The sequence below is a fragment of the Rhinolophus hipposideros genome, assembly GCF_964194185.1.
Source record: "Rhinolophus hipposideros genome assembly, chromosome: 14".
NCBI classification, from domain to species: domain Eukaryota; kingdom Metazoa; phylum Chordata; class Mammalia; order Chiroptera; family Rhinolophidae; genus Rhinolophus; species Rhinolophus hipposideros.
In genome coordinates this window covers 36433214-36460986 of record NC_138060.1, presented here as the reverse complement: position 1 = coordinate 36460986, position 27773 = coordinate 36433214, and the positions used below count along the sequence as shown (strand labels likewise).

Below are 27773 nucleotides of genomic sequence, written 5' to 3'. Positions count from 1 at the left end.
ATTGCCCTCAGCTGCTTAGCATGAATATGTTAAAAAGAGGTAAGGGGAGGATATTGTTCATGCATGCAGATCCAGGAAAAGGTCCTGGGGCTGAAAATCTTCCTCCGTAAGTGGGACGTGGAAGGACTGAAGAAAGAGGCTGGCCACTCCAGTCTGGTATTAATGGAGTTTGTTAAGGGAAACTTACATATGAGACATGTCTTTGATGGCTGGAAGATGAAGTGGATCCCAGCATTACCTGGCAGGCGCCCAAGAATTATATAGGGTAGAGGAGGGGCTAGACATAGGTACTAATACGTGAATGCTACCATGTACAGGAAATTACTCTGCATGCTTGACCAGGCCAGGATAAACGGCCTGTTCCAGGAACCAGCACATAGTGGGGGGCAAAAGAGGGGGACTGGTTTATGTCAGAATGAAAATAGACTATGATCAGTCAGTCTCCAAGGGGGGTTTTCGGGAAGCAGTCTCCCCCTTCTGGCCCGGGTCCAGCTCGTGGGTCAGGCAGCGGTCACATCTTGGAACAGTCTCCTCAGGGATAAATGCAAGGCCCATAATCAAGAAATTGGAGGATACTTAGGGAGAATTCTAAAAGGTTCCAGAGGTTTTTAGGGTGGGAGGGAGGGTGAAGGGGAGATCATATATAAAGATTTAGGGATTAAAGTAGCTTCTTTGGACTTTTCAAATGCGACACTAGACACTGGAGCCTGGAAGATAATAGAGGAAAGCCTTCAAATTGAAAAGAGATTTATCCCCAGCTGAACTTAACAAATGTGGGGTTGGAATAAAAATGTTTTCAGACATTCCAAGTCTCAAAATGTATATCCCACACATCTTTTCTTAGAAAGATACTGGTGAGTATGTTATTCCAAGATAACACAATAAACTAAGGAAAAGGAAGACATAACACACAGTAAGTTCTAACCAGGAGAGGGATGAAAAGAATTCCCAGGATAGAGGTGAAGGGAAATTACTGGATACCAATGGTGCAGCAGGCCTAAAACCCACCAACTCAAATTAGAAAAGGAAAGGAGAACAAGGCTCAAGGAGAGTGGTCTTCAGTAATGATATGGGAGTAGTAACTTACCTGCTCATTTGATCATCTGAAAAATATTGAGATGGACTTTATATTACATGAATGAGTTCTGGAATAATTAGTAATAGGTATAAAGAAAACTAAGCAGATAAAAAAAGAGGCAGTAGTAACTTTATAAAAGAAAACTTGAACAGTAAAATAAATACATTTGGTTTATATAGGCCCTGGAAACATCATGCCTTCCTGCTACTTGCCCACCCTGTAGTACCTGCTCACTAGTACTTGGGGACTCAGGCAGATGGAAGCTTCATCTCACTGTGAGCACACACTGTCGTAACGGGCAGAGGAAGAGCACATTACACACAGTTTCCTACATTTCCATTTGGAAGTGACACAAGTACTGCTCATATTTATTGGCCAAAGCAAGTCAAACCTGATTTCAAAGTGTGCGAGAGGGGCAGGGAAACATGTTCGTCCTATGTGCCCACAGGGAAAACTGGGATGTGTGTGAACTGTTCTCAATAGTGGCTCAATAGTGTGGAGTCTTGAAACAGAATACTGACGACTTTCACCTTAGCTATATTGTAACAATGTGTGTGGGGGGGGAATAGGTAGTGGGGGTGGCCAAACTGTCACCTGTCACAACATGTGATACAATGATGAGTGAATATGGTATAAAATGATGAGCGAAAAAGCAGTACAAACATCCCAAAAAATGGGTGCCAAAAAAATGTACACACGCGACTTGTTATCGGTATATCTTAGGTATTACAATTTTAATAGTTTTTTTACTTTTTTAAAATGTGTGTATACATTTTTTTGGCACCCTCTGTATTTAAAAACTAGGAGATAAAGACAAAGGAAGTAGAGTTAACTGTAGAGTTAAAATTGGTTTGCCCCTTTGGAGTAGAATTAGAGGTGAGAAGGTTTGGGCAGGGTACTGCAGTTTTTCATTGTAAGCTTTAGTATGTTACTTTATGGTGAGGGAAAAAAATGGAAGAAAAAGTCTGATAATACCCATAATAAGATGGTTATGAGAATTAAATGGGATGACGTATATGCATATAGTAGCAGCCAACAGAAGAAAGCCTCATCCATTGCTTGTGGGCTGATGGTAGATCTTTTCTTTTCCTGTTAAGTGGTGAGCCTCTCCCTACATCTCCCCAAATTAGGGCTTTGTGTAGCACTGCCTTCAATATATGGGGGTAAGAGTGAGGAGTAGTAAATGCTGTTTTCTTTAGAGGATGCAGAAAGCTCCCACATACAAACTTTTAATCTTCAGAGTTCAAGTGCTACTCAAAGCCTTAGGCTGGCGTAACTCCCTGGGGATTGTGAGAAATGAATGCCATTGTTTTTGGATTCCAATGACAGATATGTACAAGTTGAAATTAATTTGATTTATTTGGTATGTTTTTTCTTCTTAGGACAGACCAGAGATTTGTTTTATGAAGGGTGCTTATGAACAGGTGATTAAGTACTGTACTACGTACCACAGCAAAGGGCAGACCTTGGCACTCACCCAGCAGCAGAGAGACCTGTACCAACAAGAGAAAGCACAAATGGGCTCAGCAGGGCTCAGAGGTAAGGTTGTTTCAGCATAGGCGCGTAGGGTGGAAAGGTAATGCCTTCTGTTAATTGCAGATGAATTCATACTTCGTATCTGAGCTGTCCAGCTCCATTCCAGGCTTTGTGGAATGCTACTATTTCTAAAGTGTTATGCATTAGTTGGCTAATTGGCCCCCAAAACATGAAAATCAGGAATGGAGCAACATAGGAACTTTCTAGTTCTTACAGACCTGCAATGGTTTCTGAGTAGGTGATAGTAATTTTATTTCTGACTAGTTTATTTTGTGAGAAGAGAGATGGATGGAGGTAAAGTGATGTGACTCCTTCCTTATTTTATCACGTTGACTGTTACTAGATATAACCTAGTCTCCTAAATACTGAAGTCTTAAAGCTTCTCATTTGTCCTTTTATACTGAGGCAGTGGCTTACTTGTTTCTCATCTGCTGACTTCTTCCCTTGGCATTTACCAGAGAGGTAAAAAAGTACCCAGATTCTGCTTATGGATGTGCTGTTGACCAAACGTGATGGGGTGAGGGATTCTGCCGTGCACACACAGGGACAGCATGTGTAGGATTGAGGAGGCAGGGGTTAGGGCCACACCTGGTTTTTACCTTCTGGGTAATCATCAAGCTTATGGGTGATATATATGTATGTATGTATGTATGTATACACACACACACACACACACACACTTATATAATCTCTCTCAAGGAAATTGGAAGTTGGCTTCCTTAATTTCATTTTTACAAAGCAGAAGTGAAGCGCTACAATTCCTGGGAGTAGGAAACAAATTATGTTAATCTTACTCATGATTCACTTAAGCAAGGGCTTTTTGTGGGTATGGAACATTTGTAGATTTATAGGACTTCCTCATTTATAGGTTTAGAAAGGTATTCTTGTGGCTTTGAGGGCAAAGTTTTGTTATTCTTAGCAGCTCACAGCGAGAGGGTTTCAAAGTTGGCTTGGATTTAGAAACCCTGAAGTCTTAAAGGTCTGGTATGTGCTCGTTTTCCTCATTTTTTTGGAGTATAGGTTTCACATTTTTAAAATTCTAACTCTTTTTATCTGGAGGACTGTGGAGGATTGCACATGTGTGGTTTGGTGTAACATTGTGAAATAGACCGAAGTTGGTAGAGGAGAAAAATCTTTGTTTCATATGGCTTTAGGAAATATTCCGGTCATTTGTCTCTTGCTTCTTGTCTTTTCTGTTTCCTTTCTTGTGTATCATTTTCTTCCTCCCTATGAAACTACCATAATGAAGAACAGAAAGATTTTAAATTTAACTTGTACTGCTGTTGCATCTTATAAAACTGAAGTTTCTTAAAATGCATATGGTTCTTAATTTTAAAATTAGAACTTTTTTTTTTTTTGGTAACTAAAGAATGTTTTATTTAACTTCACAACAGATTTAAAAATTTTTTTAACATTCAGTATTATTTTATATTAGTTTCAGGTGTACAGCATAGTGGTTAGACATTTATACAACTTACGCAGTGATCCCCTCCATTAGTCTAGTACCCACCTGACATTAGACCTAGTTGTTGCAACATTACTGACTGTAGTCTGTCTCTATGCTGTACTTTACATCCCTGTGACTATTTTGTAACTCCCAATTTGTATTTCTTAATATCTTCACCTTTTTCACCTAGCTCCCCAACCCCCTTCCTCTCTGGCAACCACCAGTTTGTTCTCTGTATCTATGAATCTGTTTCTGTTTTGTTTGTTCATTTATTTTGTTCTTTAGATTCCATATGTAAGTGAGATCATGTGGTATTTGTCTTGCTCAGTCTGACTTACTGTACTTAGCATAATACCCTCTACGTCCATCCATATTGTCACAAATGTAAGATTTCATTTTTTTTAATGGCTGAGTAATATTCCATTGTATACATGTACCATATCTTCTTGATCCATTCGTTTATTGACGGGTACTTGGGTTGCTTCCATATCTTGGTTATTGTAAATAGTACTGCAGTGAACATAGGGGTGCATATATCTTTTTGAATTGGTGTTTTGGATTTCTTCGGATAAATACCCAGAAGTGGAATTGATGGGTCATCAGGTAGTTCTATTTTGAATTTTTTGAGGAACCTCCATACTGTTTTCCATAGTGGCTACACTAATTTGCAACCCCACCAACAGTGCACAAGTGTTCCCTTTTCTCCACATCCTCGCCAACACTTGTTGTCTGTTGATTTATTGATGATGGCTATCCTGACAGGTGTGAGGTGGTATCTCATTGTGGTTTTTATTTGCATTTCTCTGATTAGTGACATTGAGCATCTTTTCAAATGTCAATTGGCCATCTATGTGTCCTCTTTGGAGAAATGTCTATTCAGGTCCTCTGCCCATTTTTTAATGGGATTTGTTGTTTGGTTTTTTTGGTGTTGAGTTGTATGAGTCCATTATAAATTTTGTATATTAACCACTTATCGGCGAGTATCTTCTCCCATAGAATATGTTTGTTTTTATGTTTTAGTTAGGGACCCTTCCGCAGAAAAGGCCTACCTACTCTTGTCCCAAACAGTAGCAGTAGACCTTCGTTTTTTAAAGAAAACAAATAAGTGTAAGATACTAACCTCTAGGCTAATACCGCCCCTCTGTTGAGAGTGCCCAGAGCTGATCTCTCTCAGCATTTACTGACACAAATTGATACTGTCTTGTTCTGTTGCCATCTGCCTCTGTTCCAATATTAGGCACTGTCAAATAGCTCATTTTCTCCAGGGTGAAAGCCTTTGGGGCCCACATCTCCATATATCATTAGCTATTTGACTCTTACAGTGGCAAAGTATAAGTTATTTGCCTCTAACCTTGGTTTTCCAAATATATCTAATCCTCAGTACCTTTTGCTTGAATAAGAATGGATACTTCCTGTGATCTTGCTGAGACTTTTCAGTTTTTCCATGAGATAAATATGTTTGTTTGCTTTTTTTGTGTTTCTTTGGTAAGTTCTTCAGTCTAATAATATCCCAGATGGAGACACATACACATCCCTTTGGCTCATAAGGTAGTTCTGAGAAGTTCCAGAGAATAAGCTAAGTGATATCTAAAAATGAACAATCCTTGTGCTCTACGTGTTAAGTGCCCAGATATGACAGAAAGCTAACTATAAATAATGATAGGGTGGTGGTAGTTATTTATATGCTCTTAGAGAACCAAGTTACAAATAAGAAATACCTGTTAATGTTATGGAAAGAGTGCACAGCTCCAAATTGTTGTTGGTGTTAGTGGTTTTACAGTCATTTTACAGTTAACTTTATCTCCCAGGGTTTGTAATGTATGAAATTGTTACATATTATTTATAATTAATTAATATAGCTTTCTCTTCAAACTGTTGAGTTGTTCTGGAGACTTATAAAACAGAAAGCTGAAGATAACATTAGTAGAAGCCATCTTCAAAGATGCCTGTTTAAAATTGACTTGAAAGCTAAACAAACCTATAATTTCTCCAAATAATTAACTGTATTTTCTAAAAAGCCAATAGTTTATGTTGAAAGGAGGTGCATGTGGTTACTATGTGAAAACATTCTTTTTTAGTTGCTCCTCACTTGCCTTCTCTTCTTAACAGTTCTTGAGTCTTATTTGTTTTAATATTTAATAGCTTAAAGCAACCCCATATCTAGAACTAAAACTATGTCTTAACATGCAATAATTTTAGTTTTTAAAAATTGTATAACTACAATGACATTATAGTCTTAAGTGATTTATTTGCAAGTGTTACTCTCTTCTGATTTTGTCAAGTAAATTCTGATGTTTTTGTGACTCATGTTTTCTTTTTGGGGTTTTATTATTATTTCCTAAGTTCTTGCTTTGGCCTCTGGTCCTGAACTGGGACAGCTGACATTTCTTGGCCTGGTGGGAATCATTGATCCTCCTAGAACTGGTGTGAAAGAAGCTGTTACAACACTCATTGCCTCTGGAGTATCGATAAAAATGATTACTGGAGACTCACAGGAGACTGCAGTTGCAATTGGTATAACTAGGCTGTTTCTTTTTGTTTTTTGTTAGTTTTTCAAAAATTACTGCAGTGCATAATTTTGTGAACTATTAGACATGAAATGTGTTTATATAATATTGAGATTATACGATTAAAATAGACTCTCTTGTTTGCTCAGACTATGTAAAATTGTGGACCAAAATTTATTTTAGTTTAAAAGGTAATACTATTGATTGAAAATACATAACTGAAATCACGTATGTATTTTATTTACAAAAGGGTAGTTAGTTGGTTATTTTTAACCTCATAATTCACTATGCTGATGGATAAAAGCACCAAATCATGAATGTGAAAGGAAACAAGAAATTTAGTTTTTCCTTTCAACTTGAGTATTATTTTCAAAGCAGACTTGTACCTAATTTGGAAGAATATAGCTTGTGCCTATGTTTCTGATATCTCATTGTATATATACATATATTGCTTAAATGCTATTTACAATTACCTTAAGAAGTAAAAGGGGAAAAAATGAACATGAAAGTTAATTTCAGAGCCTGTAGACTGTAATTCATACTGATAAATTTAGGCAGTTTGGTGAAGTCCAGTAATTAAGATTTTATTAACATGGAGAGAGACTGGGACAGGAGTTTCACAATTTATGTTATCTAAGAAGAATATGTCACTAGAAACGTAACATTGTTGGAAAGATTGTACCTAGAAAAACTTTTCAGCATTCATTTTCATTTACATGCAACTACATGATACCATCATTTTGTTTGGCTTTGGATATTTAAAATGTGCTCTGATCTTCATTAAAATTGAGCTGTTGGGCAAAACCTGATTGACCTTGTTTCAGTTCTTAGGTTTGATGGGTTAAATTGTGAATACTCTTTATTCTTAAATTTAAACAAAAATATTAAACAGAAATCTCCAGACTTTACTATGTCAAATAGGTTTGTCTTATTAGTAGTTTGTCTGGTGATCCCTGGATATAAAGGCATTTTATACTTAAAAGAAAGAGAGTAGATGACAAATTACATTAACTGAGCATTATGTTGACTAGCCTATCAAACAGAACCAATTTGGTTAATTATGTTTTTTCTCCCATTTCACTTTAGCTAGTCGTCTGGGATTATGTTCCAAAACTTCCCAGTCAGTCTCAGGAGAAGAAATAGATGCAATGGATGTCCAGCAGCTTTCACAAATACTACCAAAGGTAGGCCTAAACTAAAGGCTTTTAGACTGAAAGGCCTTACTCTGAGTGTTACCATTTCTGCTGCTATCTTAATGAAACTGTTTGAGAACAATTGGGACATGACCACCAAATTTGTTGGTTCAAATCATGAAATGAAATCTTATCATTGAAATCAGTCTTATCATTGAGAGTATTTGTGATGAGATCATTATGACTATCATTGTAAATTTATTAACTTTAGTAAGAGTCAGATTTCCCCTGAGGAAGGTACTGTATAAATTAACAGTGGCTGTATTTATTTATAAAGTACAGAGTGGAGACAAACCCTTACCTTATACTATTCTTACCCTTTCGTTCTATTTTAATTGTAGCATAAATATGTAATGCCTTTTTGGAAAAAATTGAGGTATTTACTTACATACAGTAAAATTCATCTTTTAAAATGTACTGTTGTTTTAAGTTTAGGCATCTGGTCTTATAACTACCACCAAAATCAAGATGCAGAATGATTCCATTGTATTCCCAAATTCTCTTGCGCCTTTTTGTAATGAGCTCCTCCCGCTACTTCCAGCACTGGCAACTGATTTGTTTTTGTCCCTATAGTTTTGCCTTTTTCAGAAGGCTTTAAAAATGGAATTGTGTAGTATGAAGACTTTGAATCTATTTCTTTACTTAGCATAATGAATTTGAGATTTATCCATATTGGTTGTGTGTATGTATTTTTTTTTTTTGTAGTATTACACTATATGGGTGTATGTTACCTATTCACTAGTTTAAAGACATTTGAAGTATTTCCAATTTTTCCCAATTATGAAGAAAGCTACTATAAACATTTATGTATAGGTTTTTGCATGAAAATAAAATTTTATTTCTCTTGGGTAAACACCTAAGAGTAAACGCTGGGTCATAATGTATGTTTACCTTTGTAAGAAACTGCCAAATTTTTTTACAAGCTGGCTTTATTATTTGGCATTCCCATCAGCAGTGTTTGAAACTTCTAATTGCCTTGCATTCTTACCAGCACTTGGAATTGTCAGTTACCCCACCCTCATTCTGATAGGTATATCCTGGTATCTTATTGTGGTTTTAATTTTAATTTTCCTCACAGCTAATGATGTTGAGTATCTTTTCTTATGCTTATTTGCCACTCACATATCTTCTTTAATGAAGTGTCTGCCCTGCCTAGTTTTTAAAAATTGTGTTTATGTTCTTATTGAGTTTTGATATTTGATTTGAAGTTTTTTTTCCCCAGTCTGTGGCTTATCTTTTTATTCTGTTAACACTGTCTTTCAAAGAGCTAAAGTTTAAAATTTTGATAAAGTCCTCTTTATCATATTTTTCTTTTATGGATCATCATTTGATACTTTATCTAAGAACTATTTGCCTAACCTTACATCACAAAGATTGTTTTCCTGTATTTTCTTCTAGAAGTCTTATATTTTTAGGCTTTACACTGAGGTCTGTGATGCATTTTGAATTAATTTTTTGTATATGTTGTGAGAAATGGGTTAAGGTTCATTTTTTTGCATATGGATGTTCAATTGTTTTCTAGCACCAGTTGTCGAAATGACAGTCCTTTCTTTATCAAATTGCCTTTCCTTCTTTGATTGTAATGCTTTTCTGACAAATTATTTATAGGGAGAAAGGTATCTCCTGTCCCACAACACAGTATCTTCTTTAGAGCCGTGTTTTCTGTTGTGAGATTAACTTAGTTTATCATGTTGGGATGCTTTGTGGGGGCCTCACAAAGCCCAATTTGTGGGCATGCACACCCTGCTGGAAGGGCCATGAGAGGTAGGAAATATTCTTGCATCCATGTGGTTGACAGTTCGAATTTCTTGTCCTTATTGTTACTTGTCTGTTTATTCACATGTATTTGTATGTCTTTTAAAATAAGTGCTTATTATCAGGCGTTTATTTCATTAGACATTATCTAGCTATCCATTGATAGTAATAAAATGTGCTACCTTCTTATTTGACACTCAAACTGCAAGTTACATATTTAGAACACTGAATTTTCTTAAAAAGTATTTTATAATACTTTTTTCTGATTAGAATATTTACTAGTAGTGTATGTTCATTGTTGAAAAGATGGAAAACCTAGAAAGGTACGAAATGCAAGCTGCCTGTAATACAGTCCAGATACTCAGAAAATTTGTACTCACAGAGCATCCAAGATAATAAAATAAGTTAACCCGTGTGTTGTTTTTTTTAATGTGTTCTACAAAACCTGTGTTGTTTAAATGTGATAAACAAAACCTGGTTGGTACTTTATAGTGTTACAAACCTGAACATTTGTTTAATGTAACGTCAGCATTCCTGAAATCACTAGATCTTATTATAAAACATGTTTTTAATAGCTGTACGATATTTTGCTTGGGTATACTATGTGTGTATAACACACAAACTCTATGGTTATATAATAACCATTTTCTTACTGAAATTTGAGCTTCCATTTGTTTTTTGTTACTGTAAATAACGCTTTAAGGATGATAGCTGTAGCCACCATTTACCATGTGCCAGGCAGTACCAATGTTACATACATTATCCTTAAGCCACCTTGCCTTACTCCTGATAGGCAACCCCGCTTTTACAGATGAGGAAATTGAGTCCCAGAGAATTTGGGAGCTTAACTGAGACAGAGCTGGTGAGTGGTGGTGGCATTGGCACTGGGACTGGAACCCAGGTCTGTGTGAATCCAGAGTTCATCTGTTAACTGATGCATTGAACATTATTGTACATAAGACTTTGTGCCCAACCCGATCATTTCTGTAGAATTAATTCCTATATGTGAAATAATTGGGCCAATGGTCAACACATTTGTAAAGCTCTTAACAAATATTGATGAGTTATCCTCTGAAAAGGTTTTAGTTTCTATTTCCACAAACTGCACTTTGTATTGCTTTAAGTCCCTAGACCTCCAGTCTCACTTGTGGTTAGATTTTAGATGTAGTTAGTAGTAGAAATGCTGTATTTCACTCATCCATGTTTTCTCTTTCTCTTTTTCAAGCTTTAGACACTCATGAATGCTGTTTTCATATGCAAACATATGCTAGCAGTGTGGGTGTTTACTTTGTTTTGGATTTAGTGGAAAAGGTGCTTTCATATATGAACAGGACTTTTTATGTGTCCTATGCTGGTCCTATGCTGTTCTTTCTGACATTTGTTTCTGAAAGAGTAAGTCTTGTATTGTGGTCCCTGGGAGTATTGGGACAGAATGTACACTAGTAAATATATGTGAAATCTACAGTTAATTAAACATTTTCCCATTAGACCTTTGTTCAACCTTTTCTTCCAAACCTTTTTCCAGAGATACTTATGAGTAGTAAAATGGACAGATTTGAAATTTCATTTTATTTGCTTTCTTCAGTTCACTCACTCTTTGGCTCTTTGATAAAAAAGCCCATGATCTGAAAATAAACCTAAAGGTAGTTAAGAGAAGGAAGAAGCAAGTTATCAATTGCCTCATCAAGCTGGACAAACTGCATCATTGGTCTTTTCCAAATAAGAGTTTTTGTGCATTAATTATGGCAGATACCCTGATGCTATTCCAAAGATACTAAAATAATATAAAACCTAAGCCTTGTGAGAAACTCATTGAATTGCTTAAGTCATCCTAAAGAGGAATTACATAACTAACAGGACTTTCTTCCTGGTGTTTTATGTCTTTTGAATACCCAAGTCTTTTCTCCAAATATTGTTAATGAATTTTTTTTGTCCTTCAAGCTTAGCTGGACGCCTTCCCCCGCCCTCCTTCCCGCCAGCATCCCCACAGCCACGTCTTTGTCTTTTTCTCCACTTCAGCTTGGTGTTTATGTAACTCACTCATAGCCAACATGTATTCTTGGTCTTATGCTTTTACTTCAGATCCTTTTGAATAGCTTTTCTTTTATTAGTGTTAAAAACAAAACTTTTCTTCTAAGTTACTAGTTCACTGAGGTTTACCCACATGTACTAAGTCATATTAATTCTGTTCTTCATTAAAATGCTTTTCAGCTTTCTCTTTCCACAATTTAGTCACACATTTCGAATTTCTTAACATTGTTCTGTCCTTTTGACTGAGCGCCAATTAAAAAGTAGTATGGAAACTGAATTTTGCTTAATTATTTATAAAGTCCATTTGGGAGTTCTTATTGTTTTTTTGTTTATGATTTCTTCCATTGTGTCCTAAATTTCCCATTGATAAAACTGGACGTTCTCTTTTTGTTTTTTGTTTTTCATAGCAGTACTGCCATTTATATTTCTGTCAATCCTGTTAACCTAATCTTAGTTTGTGTCCTGCTTAATTTTTGGTAGGTTGTAAATACTTATTCCAGTCACCTATTTTTTCGTCAATGCATTAGGTGTCTTTTTATCTGTCTTGGAAGATTTGGGAAACTTTGGCAGGTTATTTAAATGCCAGGAACACATTTTTCATTAAACTCTCCTTTAACATTTTCCTATTTTCTTTCCTAACTTTCTTTCACTAGTACAACTTCTCTGTTAACGTTGATCAAAAGAACTGTGAGTACTGACCACAGAATATGAAACTGAAAATAAGGACCCATAAAAAGAGAAAAATCCTCTTGCATTCTCCTGAAAATACATAGCCCTTCCTCCTCCCCTGAATGATTTTCATCTTTTCCTCCCACATTATTCCCTAAACACTCTCCTTTTTCCCCACAGTCGTTTTGTCCTCATGTTGTCCCCATCCTATCTTCGCCCCTCCCGCTCCCAGACTACAGTGATTTTAGTGTGTGCTTATCTTTAATCTGCATATTCCCTTTTTCTAGGCAGAGAAACAGACATAAAGGTGAAAATATTAATAGACAAAATTCAATTGCCCTCAAATTTAATCCTAGCTCTGTGATATAGTGATATAATTCAACTTTTAGTCATTTTTAAGTTCTTTTTTAATACCTAATTTCTTCAGGCCATAATTTTCTGTCTACTAAATTTCCACATTTTTACTCAACTAAAAAGGTTGACCTGCTCACCCTGGTGCTTTAAGAACCAGTTTTACTCTGTGCAGTGTTATGTATCACATGCAAAACACCAAGTGAGTCTTCGGCTTTGCATTGAGATTTGCTTAGTTTCAAAGTGGCTGCTGTTATTTTTGAGTTGCCATCAAAGCTTCGAAATGCTAAAATCTTATATCAAGTAATAGGTATACTGGATGCTTGTCAGGTAGTTTCTTGACTATAGAATAAGAAATACGCTTTCAGTCGGACAGTGGGCATGTCGTCCTGACTGCTGCTGTCAGTGGTAACCCGCAGTGGCCATGTGAAGGTCATGTACAGTGGCTCAAATGATTTGCAGTGGAACAGAGGCACAATTTTACTCTGTACAACCTGAATATTTGTAATTAGTTTTTAATTTAAATAGTCTTAAAATCTGCAGCGTTTGCTCAGCACTCTTGTTCTTCAGTGCTGTGTGCTACAAGAATAATTTCTGCAGTACTGTAGAATTTCACTTAGAAGGTAACCAGTTTTTAAAGGTATACTTGAAAAACATGTAGCTAAGTCATTTTTAAAGATATACTAAAGACTTTCTGAATGGGTTTTTGAACTTTTTTATAAGGAAGAATATTCTCCAAATATGAATTATGCAATGCATGATACCTGGAGGACCTAGGGATAATCAGTAATGTGATATTACACTTAAACTGAGTCTTTTGCTTAAGAATACAATCCTCTTTTGTTTTAGACCTTTATTAAAATTGGGAGAGAATCTGGGAACAGTGTTTATGATGGTACTGAGATTCATTCAATGATTTATTTGTTCATTTTATATTCATTTATAGAGCATTGGAAGTACAGGGCAAAAATCTATGCCTTCAGGGAACTTATAGTCCAAGTAAAAATATGTATTATGTTGAGATAAGTGCTAAAGAGCGCTGGAAAAAAAGCAGGGAAGAGAGAGATGAAAGATTAAGAGGGGACTGAAATTTTTAGGTAACCTGACTAGAAAAAAGCCTCACTGAGAATGTACTATTTGACAAAATGGCAGACCATCAGAGAAAAGAACATTCTAGATCTAGGGAACACAGGGCAAAGGCCTTGAGGCGAGTGAGGAGGCTGTTGTAGTTCAGGTGAGAAAAGATTAATGAGTGGGGAGGGGACATGCACTTCAGGGGACTTGCATAGATAATAAAAGACTGACGCTCATTCTGAGAGAGATGGTGGAGGGTTTTGAGCAGAGAACAGATGTGGTTTGACTTCTGTTTTAACAATTTCATTCTGGCCACTGTGTTGGGAATAGACAGCGGGAGGCAAGGGCCGAAATTTAAAAAGTCAGTTCAGAGATATTGGCCCAGGGTGTTTGCAATGGGTTTAGAGTGAGGAAGTCAAATTCTGGTTATATTTGAGAATGGAACCAATAGGATTTGCCATCAAACTGCCTGTGGCATGTGAGAGAAAAGAAGGAATCAAGGGGGGCTCCAAACATTTAGAGCCTGAGCGACTGCAAGAATGTACTTGTCATCAGCAGAGGATTTGAGGAAGCCCGTTTTGGGGCAATAATGGGTTCATTTTGGGATATGTTTAAGTCTGAGATGAGACATCATAGAAAATATGGAGTAGGTAGGTGGATTAGTTTCATCCATCTGGATTTCAGAAGAGATGTCAGAGCTGGAGATAAAAATGCATATGAGTATAAATAAAATTCAAATCTATAAGGCTGGATGAGCTCACCTAGGGATAAGCAGGGGATCTTTGACCTCTTATAGAGAAGAGTAAGAACTAAATCCTGAAATACTTCCAACATTCAGACTTCAGGGAGGTCCAGAGGAATATGTACAAGAGGAGTAGCCAGAAAGGTAGGAGGAAGATGATGGAACTCAAGAGAAGAAGGTGGTTCAGAAGGAAGGAGTTGGTAGCTCTGTTGGGGTGCTGCTGAGAGGTTAAGTCGGATGAGAAATGACCATTGGGTAACCATGTGGGGTGGTCTTTGGTACTCTTTGGTAGGGAGGGGTTTCAGTGCCCTGGTGGGGTTAACAACTTGATGGGAATGGATTCAGGAGAGAATAGGAAGAGAGAAATGGGAGACAGCAAGGATAGGCAACTAGAAGAGTTTTGCTATAAAGGAGGAAGGTAGGGTGGCGACTGAAATGGGAAGGGAAGTTGTGGTATTTATTTAAATGAAAGGAACAGCAACGTGTTTGTAAATTGAAGGTAAAGATGAAGCAGTAAGGGGGCAGAATTTCTGGAGCAATGAAGTTAAGTAGGTAAGAAGGTGGGCTGTTTCACCTGCACTAGGTGCGTGTTCAGTTCATCTGTGGTAAGAGGAGAGAAGGAAAGGACAGTGCCTCGGTACAGATACTGGGTGCTGGGAATTGTGGAAATTCTCTTCTGATTCAGGTGTGGGTTTTTTGTTTTTTGGAAGTAGGAAACAAGGGTTTCAGCTGAGAGTGGGGTTGGAATAATGGATAAATTGGAAGTATGAGGAGAGAAAACTAGTATGAGGTAATCCTTTAGGAGAATAGGAAAAAGAATGGTGTGTATTATGTGGATATTAAAATCACCATGACTTGGAAGCATTGGAGAGTGACAGTGATGCAGAATTTTAAATCTTTGTGAAATGTGGGGGACTGAACTCGGGAGCAGTGAGTGCCTGCAGTTAGAGGGACATAGTTTCATGTAACATTCAAAACTGAGGTTTTATGAATAAAGAAGGGAGAATAGAATACACCTACCCCCTCTCCAGGCTCTTGTCATGGTACTATTTGAGAGGACTGGAGGGATGGCCCATGTTTTATGGAAAAATTAAGTTAGAGCAATGTGGAGAAGAGGGGAGGTTACAGGGGATTTTGTTGGTGACTGATGACTGGCTTGGGGACACAGTGAAAGGGTTTCAGGAGACCAGGAGATGGGATCAGAAAAAGGGGTTAGGTACACGATTTGGAGAGGGAAGGTCAAATGAGCAGTTGGAGATTTAGTGGAAGAGATCCTAATGAATTTCCTGAATAAAAGAAAAGGAGCAGACACTTGACAATTAAAAAAAAAGGCGGGCGGGGTAGAGAGGGGGTGGTGGGAAGCTCTACAGACATCCAGAAGTAGCTGTTCTTTTTCCTGAAAACAGAACAAAGGGAAGAGGCCATTTTAGTTGTATGCCCGTGCTATGAGTAAACAATTGCAAGAGTTTTTCCTTTCTCTGTCTCTGAAATATTTCAAGAGTTAAGGCTGTTTTCTCTTCAGAGCTTGAACATAAGAGGATAAATTGGTAACTTGGTTGTGTATTTCCTTTGGTAAAGTTTGAAATGACTATGTCAAATGAGTATCTTAGCGAACATACTGTGTATTGCTTAAATTTAATTGCTGGCAAATATAGTATAAATTGATAATTTAAAAAATCATTGTTATAAGTGCATGGGTTATTCTGATATTTCTTAACATTGAAGATTTTTGATGTACCTTCTATTTTAACAGGTTGCCGTATTTTACAGAGCTAGTCCAAGGCACAAGATGAAAATTATTAAGGTGGGTCTCTAAGAATCAAATTGTTTAATTTCTATATTGAAGATGCTGTTTCTTGTTTTTCATTACTAGGAGGTTTGATAGAGCATTAAAGTCAGGAGGACTATGAAACAAAACAGGTGATTTTTTTTTTTTAGAACCTGAAATGGAAATACTAATAGAGAATTTAATTAGCAAAGAAGGATGTAGAAGGAAACTTCAATTAGACTTCTGCAAATACAACCTTCTTTAAACAAATGAACGATGTAGAAGTATGTTCTGACCAGGAGTCCATAGCAAAATTATCCTGGTGAATAGCAATAATTACTTAAAAACTGAATAAACACATCCAGAAAAAAAAATGTTATATGTGAACAATATTTAAAAGACTATCGTTATGTATATGAATTACCATATTTTGTCGTGTATAATGATCACTTTTTTTTGCCCAAATTTGAGGGGAAAATTAGGATGCGTATATGCATGGGTAGTACTAATTCCGTATCTCTATAAATGTTTTTAATTCTTTTATTTATGCTTATGAGTTAAAAGTATAACTCTAGAAATCAATAACAATATCTGTATGCAAAATAATACCCTGGAATACGAAAATCGGTTTTGTTGAACTTGTGACGAACTTGCAACAATGAAGAGTGCTTGGTCTTCAATGATGCATAAATATTGTAAATTTGTTACTGGTACATAAAATTTTTTGTGCTTTATATTTGTTCTTGTGTTTTGTAATTATTTGTTACATAAAATTTCTTATACCGTAATATGTTAAAAAATAAATGCTGAAATTCCTTTATAATACAAAAAACAAGTACCTAAGTGTAAACAAATAAGAATTTGAATTGAAAAATTAAAACAAGAGACTTTTTTCCCCTGAAAGTTTGGGCCAAAACCGTGGGTGTGCGTTATACATGGGAGCGTATTATACACAGCAAAATATGGTACTCAAATATATACAAAGCAACTGACATAGTATCCCTCAGTTAATAGACTCAAGTCATTAATCACTATAGTCCTCCAGTGTATTAGTTCAGTTTTTCACTATTGACATTTTGGACTGGATAATTCTTTGTTTTGAGGGGCTGTTCTGTGTAGTTTAGGATGTTTAGCAGCAGGATCCCTACCCTCTAGGTGCCAGTGGCATCCGCCAAGTCATGACAATCAAAAATGTCTCCGGACATTGCCAGATGTCTACAGGGAGGCAAAATTGCCCGAGGACCACTGTGTAATTGACTCGAGATCAGACTGTACACATACAGTTCTCACACATGGGAATATTAATAGCAACGTTTTCTAAGCTTTAGATCTCAGTATGTTGGAGTTTATTGAAAAATTGGTGGTCTATATTATTTCTAATTGTAATTATGTGGGGAAAAAATAGAGAGGATTTGTTTATCCTTTTGTCTGTGTAGAAGCAACATTTTCATCAGAATGCCTCCCTCCACCTTTTTCCCCTCCTCCACTATAGTCTCTACAGAAGAGTGGGTCGGTTGTAGCCATGACAGGAGATGGAGTAAATGATGCAGTTGCTCTGAAGGCTGCGGACATCGGTGTTGCAATGGGTCAGACTGGCACGGATGTCTGCAAAGAGGCAGCAGACATGATCCTGGTGGATGACGATTTCCAAACCATAATGTAAGTTCTGTTTCACTATTCCACTGAATACTGATTTTCAGTGTTCTCTCATTCACATTAGAGAATCTTCTTCCATCCTTTCCTGTACCCCATCCCTAGACAGTTCAAGTGGAAAAGAATTAACAGTATTTAAACACTGGATGAGCTAAACTATTTTACTACATCAGTTAATCTTGTTTTATGGCATAGTTGTGGAGTTTTGGAGAAAGTGATTTGTATGGAATGGAAAAGACATTATAAATGGCAGGGCCATTCATTTAAGAAATATTTACTGAGTACCAATACAGTGTCACATTTTTCTGGCCCTAAGTATGGTGGTACAGCAGTGAACCTTCACCGGGCCTTTATTCTAGTTGAATTCAGGCTATTTAGAAATATGTGCATGGCCTTACACTAAGTATTTAAAATAAACAAGTTCCCTTCCATACTTATTTCTTTATATCAGTAATTGTTCATGTTGTCAGTGATACAATTTATTAAGTTCCAATAGCTTTGTCTGTTTCAGCCACAATGTCTAATTGATTTAGAGTCTTATATAATACCTGGTAATGTCAGTTTCACATCGTTCAGGTGGGGGTCATCTGAATCCTCGTTTTTTTGTGTTTGTTTTCTTTTTATAATCTTGTGCCAATCTGAGTCTTACTCAGTTCAGGGATACATGCTAATTATACCCCCCATGGTGCTTCATTAGCCCATTGTGGCCCAAAGTGGAGCATGTGGGAGCTCAGGACTCCGAATTGCTAAGCTTTTACAAGGAAATAAGACTTCTTTCTTTCCATTCTTAGAATTGCATAAAAATCTTGAAAGAAAGGAGAAATTGTTTAAAAAAACATGTTTTTTCCTAGATTGAACCAGATGAATGAGAGAATTTAAATGAATCTTTGTAAACCATTTTCTTTATATAGTTCTGCTACAACGCATATCTATTTGTGTATAGGAGCAACAGGTAGCTTCAACTTTATAATTTGTATATATCATTGATATTTATTTCCTGAAATATGTTAATGTACCCCTTTACCATGCCTGCATCTTGTACATTTAAGAAAAATAAATGTGGGTAAAGGAGATCATTATTGTATTATAAATATGTAGTATTATCTCTTGTGTAGAACGGCAGTATGTGATTTTAATGTTGAAATATCTTTTTAAGAATAAGAATTTTAATATTGTATAATGAAATTAGTTCAGGTGGAACTTAGCAGGCTTGACTTTAATTCTTTGCTAGAACAGTGTTTCCATATTTTCTCCTAATCTTAATTACGTGAAGAAAATAATAGATTCTTTTAATGATGTATGTGTTATATCCATTGGAAATTTGTTTTCAAAATTAGTTCCACAGTGTTTTAGTATAGGAATATCTTTATTTTTCTGTGATATTGTAGTATTTTCTCACTTAATTTTTTTTTTTTTTAATTTCAGGTCCGCAATTGAAGAGGGTAAAGGGATTTATAATAACATTAAAAATTTTGTTAGATTCCAGCTGAGCACGTAAGTTTGTAAGAAGTTTGTCACCATGGGTCTTATAGATAAATTGTATGAAAAGTGGAATTCAAGCAGAATGCCTAGAAGCTTCTGGGCTTTCTTTCTGAGGGTTGTTTCATATGTAAGTTTCCCAAATGAAAATGAATTCTAAAATTAAAAATGGCAAGATTAATAGGTGCTAAATGTGATGATTTATCTATATCACCATCATAATATATAAAGCTTTGTGATTTATTTAACAGCTCCTGAAATAACTAAGGAAGGGGTGTCAAGTCTTAATTTTTCCTCCTAGTATCTTTTCCCAAAACCAGACGGGTTTTTATGTCAAAAAAGAATACCAAAATATTGTTAAAACTGTTAACTGTTGTGTAACAGCTATTCTGAACTCAATTTTTAAAATCTCCCTCTATTGTTTTTATCTAAACATCTTGGATAATCCTTTATTAAAATATTGTGGATTGTAAGGGTTACTCCTGGCTTCAAAATGTTCACGCGAATGAAGCATAGGTTACTTGAAAATATAGGCTTTCTTTAAAAGCACAGTAGTAACATGAGATTTGTAAATGTTAAAAATGCGGTATCTTACAGTTAGTAAGAATTATGGTATGCTGATGGAATTTTTTAAATTGACTCTTTTTTTCAACAGGAGTATAGCAGCATTAACTTTAATCTCATTGGCTACATTAATGAACTTTCCTAATCCTCTCAATGCCATGCAGATTTTGTGGATCAATATTATCATGGATGGACCTCCAGCTCAGAGGTAAGAGTTTTTTCTTAAACTAGAAGACAAGGAAGGTATGATATCCTGATAATTAAGTTGTAAGACTTCATTCATGAATAGCATTAGAAACCTTTGCAGTAACATGTTTGTTATAAGTTGATGTGGGTATGTCATTTATTTTCTTTGGGCACTCATTCATGTTTTCTGAATCTGAGCCTTTACACTGTGTTAGATGCCCAGCCTTTAGTTGAGAACAGATCAGTACAATCCTCACGACGTAAGCTTTTTGTTTCTAAGAATGGGATGTAATGGAGAAGTCTTTGAATTTAGTTACTACCAAAGCCTTGTTGTCTATTTTAGAGACTTTGGGAAAGTGTTGAAGGACCTAAGCATTCTAAGTATTTTCTTTTATAATAATAGGGCCATAGATGTCACTTCCCAACACAAAGAGCATATACATTTCAGTAGCCTTTACAACAAAATTATTCGTAGTTGAAAGAAACTTACTGCATGAAAGGTATTTCGAAGTCCAGTTGGTAGGTCATGTACTTCAGGTTATATAAGACCTGTCAGCTCTCATGCGTCTTTTGGAGCAAAAATTAAAATAAGACGGGTCTTATATTAGTTTTTGCTCCAAAAGACCCCCGGCTAGGTCTTATGTTTGGGGAAACACGGAATATGTAAATGAAATTGGACAATTTTTTGAAATTCGACTATCAGTCTCCTATCAAACTGTGCCAAATAAATAAGTATAAAATAGGAAAGAGTGATAAAATGTGTGGTTATTTTTAAGTAATGATAGCCAAAGTTTTCTTTATTTTGTTTTTATAAGAAAGAACTTAGTTTTCTGGATAATTGAGGTTAATCAGATTGTGAAAGTAACAAATCCAAACATTAAAACTTGAAAGTAATTGACTTTTCTGTTTGTTTTGAAGCCTTGGAGTAGAACCAGTGGATAAAGATGTCATTCGTAAACCTCCACGCAACTGGAAGGACAGCATTTTGACCAAAAACCTCATACTTAAAATACTTGTTTCATCAATAATCATTGTTTGTGGGACTCTGTTTGTCTTCTGGCGGGAGGTATATTCACTGGATAAGCTGCTTTATTAACATGCATTCTGTATGATAGGACTCTATTATTTTTGTGTGTTAAATGGAACGCTGAAATTTAGGAGAGCTCTTTGAAAAAAGATGAAAACGTTTAAAATATAGTTTAATTTCAACCTTTATGGGTAAATAGAATTTCTGATTCATTCATTAGAGTAATACAAATCTGCAGAGAGTATCAGATATAATAATTTAATACATGAAAATTTAGGGAGGACTTGGAAAATCTGAGTCTTTGACATAGTTACATTATTGTCATCAAAAATGAAGTTTTAATATCCATTATATAGTTTATGAGAAGACATTTTACTTTGTGATGACTACAGCTGTTCATTAGGTGACTTTTTAAATGGCATGTAGGATATTTAGGTAGCTTATATGTTTTTATATTTTAAGATTAAAGCTGTTTTATCCTAATGGAAAGAAAATATTAACCTTTTAAAAACATGCAGTATTTGTCCATTAAATTCAGCCACTGAAAATCATTTTTTTCTTTTGACAGCTGCGAGATAATGTGATAACACCTCGAGACACAACAATGACCTTCACATGCTTTGTGTTTTTTGACATGTTTAATGCACTAAGTTCCAGATCCCAGGTATGCTTAGGTAATCTTAGTTGACTGATTCAAATGGGTAGAGTACTTTCTAATTGTAAGTAGGCAAGGATTGTGGGTTTTTAGCTTTGCCTGATTTTGTAGTCACAAATTACAGCCTCAGATATAGCCTTCCTACAAACAGCTGTCTACACACGTGTCATAGTGGGAATGAGGCGTTTAGGGAGATAAGCCTTACCTTTGACCAGAAGATCAAAGTAAATCACAGGTGTTATCAGTTGATCTTTCTTCTTTCCATTCCCTTATTATCTGTAGCTATGTGATAGGTTCAGGTTAACAATATCCAAGCATAGGACAAACCACATGGGTTCTGTCAAGATGGTATTAGTCTCATTTTGGAAGAAAGTATTGTTAGAAGTACAAGAACAATTTTGTGCATATTCATCTTTTCCCATTACTTCCATCTTTGTCTCAAAACTTAGGACATTTTAAATTTACTTTGCTTCCCTGTTACATCTTTAGGTGTGATTACTTTTTCTTAATCAAACTATTTTGATAGAAAATAATGGCCTAAAACCTGGTGGTACTTTTTCAGATCAATTTTTTTTTTTTGGAGACCTAGTTCCATTTGAAGCTTGAGTGTTGATTTCAATGTTAGAGCATCTTATGAATCCTTAACTATATCTATTACCATTTGTCATGATAGAACTTTCCAAGTACAATGAATTGTCATTAATTTAGACTAATTTTTTTGAGATGATATACTATTCACTTTTTGTTTTATGAAAGGCAGCTTTACTTTTTCAGTATACATATAACTAGGTCCATTCTTCAAGAAAGGTTTTAGCATTATCTACAGAAAGTTTCCTTTCTGTGGTCTTTAATCTCATCACTCTTTTAAAGAAAGCCCTTTCTTGATAAACGGAAGCTGCTTTAAAATTTACCCTTATTCCATCTGAAGTATTTCAAAATAATAGTTAAAATTAAGAGACTTTATGGTACTTTTCATTGCAAGAATTCGGTCCAGCTTATTAAAAATTAGAGGTGAACGTAATAATAAAGTAGTTGTTTCTATGACCAAGAAGTAATAATTGAACTCTCTTCTCTACCAACAGACCAAATCTGTGTTTGAGATTGGACTCTGCAGTAATAAAATGTTTTGCTACGCAGTTCTTGGATCTATCATGGGACAGTTATTAGTTATTTACTTTCCTCCACTTCAGAAAGTTTTTCAGACTGAGAGCCTAAGTATACTGGGTAAAGAAAATATTTTTATAATTTATATATTTTAGATGAATTGTTTTAAGTATTTTTAATGCTTTTGTTCTAATAAAAATTTTCTTTTAAAAAGTGAAATAGGAAAAGTGATTGACTTGATTTGAAAAAGGAGTGTGCTGTATTTCTTCATTGGGAGAAGTTAGGGACTCACTGTCCTAATTCTAGGCTTTTAGATTTTTATTGTTTTCTCTTGTAATTTTTTCTTTTAATCTTTTATAGGTTATTAATTGTTATATCATATTTGGTGATTCTGTTAGTTAGTAAGCTTTGCAACTATAAGTTTCAAAGAATTGTAAACCCAATTTATTTTCTCTTACAGATCTGCTGTTTCTTTTGGGTCTCACCTCATCAGTGTGCATAGTGGCAGAAATTATAAAGAAGGTTGAAAGAAGCCGGGAAAAGATTCAGAAGCATGTTAGTTCAACATCGTCGTCTTTTCTTGAAGTATGATGCATATTGCATTCTTTTATTTGCAAACTAGGAATTGCATTCTGAAGATCATTTAGAAGGGCAAGTTCAAGAAGATAATGAAGATTTGAGAACTTTTTAACTTTTCATTGACTAAAAACGAGCGTTAATGTTAGACTTGATTTGAGACTTTAACCTGCTGGCAGTTCCAAATGAAATTATGCAACTTTGATAACATATTCCTTGATTTAAATTGGTTCTTGCGATTAAGTGGAACTTTATAAAGCGTATGGGCATTTATTTAATTAAAAAGAAAAAAGGTAAAACCTGAACCACTTAAAGAGGTCTAACAGTACAAATACACTATCTATCTTAGATAGATATAAATATTTTTTTTTAATTTTTAAATATTATACTATTTATGGTGGTGGGGCTTTCTTACTAATACACGAATAAGTTTAATCATTTCAAAGGCATTCTATTCAGTTTAGAATTTGATTCCCAAGAGTGCCATATTTCAGCTACTGTATTTCCTTTTTCCTGCAATGTAAGCAGCTCAGATACCTTGTGTTACCAATTTTGTATCTCAAGTTTTTTGCGCAGGATGTGACCACTGTCAGATCACTGTTCTTTTCTTTCTTTTTGTGACTGAAAAGCCTATACTGCAATTTTAAGTAAATGTTTGCTTTTCTTAGTAAGTATAAATGGTTGCTTTTATTTTTTATTTTTTTGCCCCAGCTATGAGTCTTTGGTCTAGCAAAATTAATACAGGGCTATCAAGTGGCATTCTAGTTTGAGTAGCCATGTCTTTAATTAACACTTAGTCATAGAGTCAAAAATATTTAAGACTCATTGGGCTGAAATTTATAACAAATTATATTAACGCGCTATGCCTCCTTTTAGAGTTAAATATAAATCATACTTTGTCAAATATAATTTTGTCATTCCGTAAATACAAATCCAAGTACCTCACCTGAATAACTGAATTTTATTATTTTTAATATCTTTTTATATGTATTTTTAAGCATCTTTCTTAGAAAGTATAGAGTGCTGTACTTAAAGAATAAGAAAAGCCCCAAGCCCAGACATATGGTTTCAGAACCAGGGTATATGTGGAAGATTCTGTGCTGGCTGCGCTCTTCATGTATCTTTCTCTGGCCTAGACTGCAATACAACCCTGAGCTTTTCCCTGTTCCTACTGCACCATTTGTTCCCTGCCTTCGTTCTGTTTCATTGGGCATGCTAGAGAAATAGATGGATTTGCTCTTGTAATGCCATCAGTTTTTATAATAGCTTGATGAGGTATAGGTAATTTGTTTTGAGTGTGTGGCAAATTTGGGCCAGAAATTCAAAATTAGAAATCCATTTTCCTGTTGATTATTTCTTTCTGAAAGAGAAATGGGTCTCAAATTCTTACATATGTAATTCTACCTGAAGTGAGTTTTGTATTTTGTAATTCTCCATTTTTTAAACTGTCAGGATAAACCACTGTCTAGTTATTATCACCAATATTAAATCCAGTATTATCACTGAAATATTGTTGTCGATAGGGAAAATATATATACTTTGAGTCCTTGTTAGTGAAACAATTAAGTATAAGGAGCTGAGATGTCTGCAGTTTATTCTACTTTACCCTTTAAGACTCAGTAGTCAGATCTCATTAGATGGAACATGGAAGCCATTGTCTAATTAGCTTTATCTTTAGTGACATGATGTCTCATTCCTAAATTTTGTAATGATTTTCCTTCTCTGTTACAAAGACTTGAAATACGTATTTAAGTGCACGTTAGTCTTTTGTTTTGGCCTTTTAGGTTCAGAGTATGACTCATATGAAATAAATGTGCCTGTTCTTTGGTTTGGGTTTTGAACCAAAAAAAAAAAAAAAAGAAAAGAAAGATTTCTTTTTATAAGTTAATGACCTTCCAGTTGGGTTTGTTAACGTTAAAATCATATGGATGCTGAGGATAATGGGAATTAGGCAGTACTCAGAGTACACAGAACCTGTGATTTAAAAACAAGTGAAATGCACAGTACAGATACACTACATCCAGATTTGAATTTTCCATAGTCTAGCAACAAATTAGAATATTTGTATATGTATCTCTGATGGTGTATTATCCAAATTAGCATAGATAATTTAAATGCTCTAGTGTGTAAAGTAAAAAATTTTAACTTCATTTCCTAGCCCAAGGCCTTGCTAGAGTTCCCTAATAATTTAATTTTTCCCTGTTAGACTACCTCATGAAGTTATTTGGCTCCAAAATGATTAAACATCTCAAGGAAGAAAGAAAAGGACTTGAAATAATTCACCAAATGGTTAAAACTGGCAGCAAAGAAACAAGGCTTAGCATGTTGCCTCACATTTGTCCTGGGCACTTCATGATTCAGAGATGAAACAAGTGACACCAGGCAACCTAAAACCTTCCCCTATCAGGCTACAGACTTTATTTAATAGCTGAGACCGCACTCACAGGGATAAACACTTTTTTATCTTTCATACCTATGCAAGGTACATCTTTTACATTGGTAGCCTTTCTGAAATCACTTTCAGTTATGATCTCTTTCATATAGGACATAAGCAAAGTGAGTATTGGTCACACTCAATTTCTCAGTGAAATGAATTGGTGGCAAACAATACATTTCTTATGTAAGAACCTTAATTAACTTTACCTCGCTTTCTGCCTTTGTCACTTGGCACTTCCACATATGCCTCACCCAGAAACTTGGATGAATTGATTGTCATTTCCATTAACTTTGATTTAGTGGCTGGAGTGTGCTAGGAATAGAAAGGTGATGGCATCCCTGCCGTTTGGGAGCTGATGGGTACGTTTGTGGGGGGATATAACTATTCCCAGGCTGTTTCATGAAAGGTAGTAGTGGTCTTTGCACATTTATTTTAAAAATACACATAACATTAAAATGAATCCTGTACACATTTTACTGGCAGTGTACCTTGACATTGGCATTTGGAAATCTTTGAAATGCCTTTTCAGACTAAGCTGAAATCCAAACAGTAGCTGATTTGCATGCTAGCACATGGTGTGCAAAAATATTAATCCTAACTGGTATGTGACTGGACAAGCATGCCATCCTCATAATTAAGCTTCCTTGAACTCAGCGCTTGGTATGACTGTTAACTCTTGTTGGACAACCTTATTTGGGATTTTTGTTTTCAGAGATGGTTATTGTTAAAAATGGATCATGATTAAGCAGTCCTTGATATTAATATAAATATAATAGTCTGCAGATACTGTAGTAGGTGTAGATTTATAGAGGTAGTATTTTGCCTTTGGGAAGTCCTCAGTCTTAACTCTGGAGGCCAAAGTGAAATACATCAGATACAGTGCTAAATGCTGCCCCAAATGCTACAGTAGCCAAAGGAGAGAGACAACTTCACTGAAGGAGGTTGTTGAAGAAATTTTCTAGAACTAGTGGCATCTAAATCCTTGTTCTTAAGTTGGGAATCTCTAGCCAAGAAGCAGCAGGACATTGCAACCAAATGGCACAGCCTCTGCAGAGGTGTGGATAGGGGCTAGATGGAACAGGTGAAAACCACAAGGAGTTTGGCTGTTAAGGTAGGAAATATGTAATGTGAGGGCTTGGACAGATAGACAGGAGCCCAGTGATAAAGGGGAGGACACTTGACTTGTAACATGCTGGAGGATTTGAAGAGTGTGATGTGAGTTTGGATTTTTGTCTTGTGACATGCTGATGGAAGCACAGAGTGGTAGATTATAAAGACAAACAGGGAGACTGAATAGAGAATTGTAGAAACTTAAGGGGTAGATGGACTAATTGAGCTATGGCAGTTAGTACGGAGAGAAAGGCATAGACTATCTATCTTGTAAGAGATAGCATTGACATGACCATACAGGAGAAAGGGAAAATGTGGAAGATACCCCAGTTTCTGGCTCCCTGATTTGGATCGTAGAGCTTTTAGGAGAATTACCAAAGCCAAGCAGCCTTCAGTGGAACACAGGTCAATTTGAAATGTCAGGTTTGTGGTGTCCTTGAGATTTCCCAAGGGACATGTTAGATGAGCACAGAATGAATTAAAGCTGTGGCTGACTAATTATAATGTGGTTGGAAAATAATTTCATATTACAAGCATCTTTTTTTTGCTAAAAGTAAAGCAGTAAATGAATGTCAGCAGCTTTGACAGAATAAGATATTTTTTGAAAATAGTTTATTTATAGAGTTATTACTTAAGAATCAGCAAACAGTTATTTATATTCAAAATGCAGGGGGGAAAAGATTACAATTCTATTACAGCCTCCTTTGTTACAAAGCTTTCTGAATAAATCTGTTATTAAGGTTACTGACTAGAAAACACTGATCTGAATTTCTGGTAGCACATGTGTGTACTTTTGATGTTTGCGGTAAGACACTCTCTTAAGAGGTGAGA

At 35.5% G+C, this 27773-nt stretch overlaps 1 protein-coding gene across 5 annotated transcripts in view; it reads left to right on the top strand.

Annotated features, from left to right (window-relative positions):
* The window catches only part of ATP2C1 (ATPase secretory pathway Ca2+ transporting 1), a 111657-nt gene extending 86129 nt beyond the window's left edge, over nt 1-25528 (top strand). For all 5 annotated transcript variants that reach the window (XM_081072857.1, XM_081072858.1, XM_081072860.1 and 2 more), the window contains 11 exons: nt 2461-2617; nt 6405-6575; nt 7655-7752; nt 16137-16187; nt 17644-17810; nt 19230-19298; nt 19939-20055; nt 20952-21099; nt 21629-21724; nt 22798-22939; nt 23280-25528. In XM_081072857.1, coding sequence (XP_080928983.1) covers nt 2461-2617; nt 6405-6575; nt 7655-7752; nt 16137-16187; nt 17644-17810; nt 19230-19298; nt 19939-20055; nt 20952-21099; nt 21629-21724; nt 22798-22939; nt 23280-23410 — 1347 coding nt within the window. In that variant the 3' untranslated portion in view covers nt 23411-25528. The remainder of the gene's footprint in view (nt 1-2460; nt 2618-6404; nt 6576-7654; nt 7753-16136; nt 16188-17643; nt 17811-19229; nt 19299-19938; nt 20056-20951; nt 21100-21628; nt 21725-22797; nt 22940-23279) is intronic.
* Nucleotides 25529-27773: the final 2245 nt, after the last annotated feature.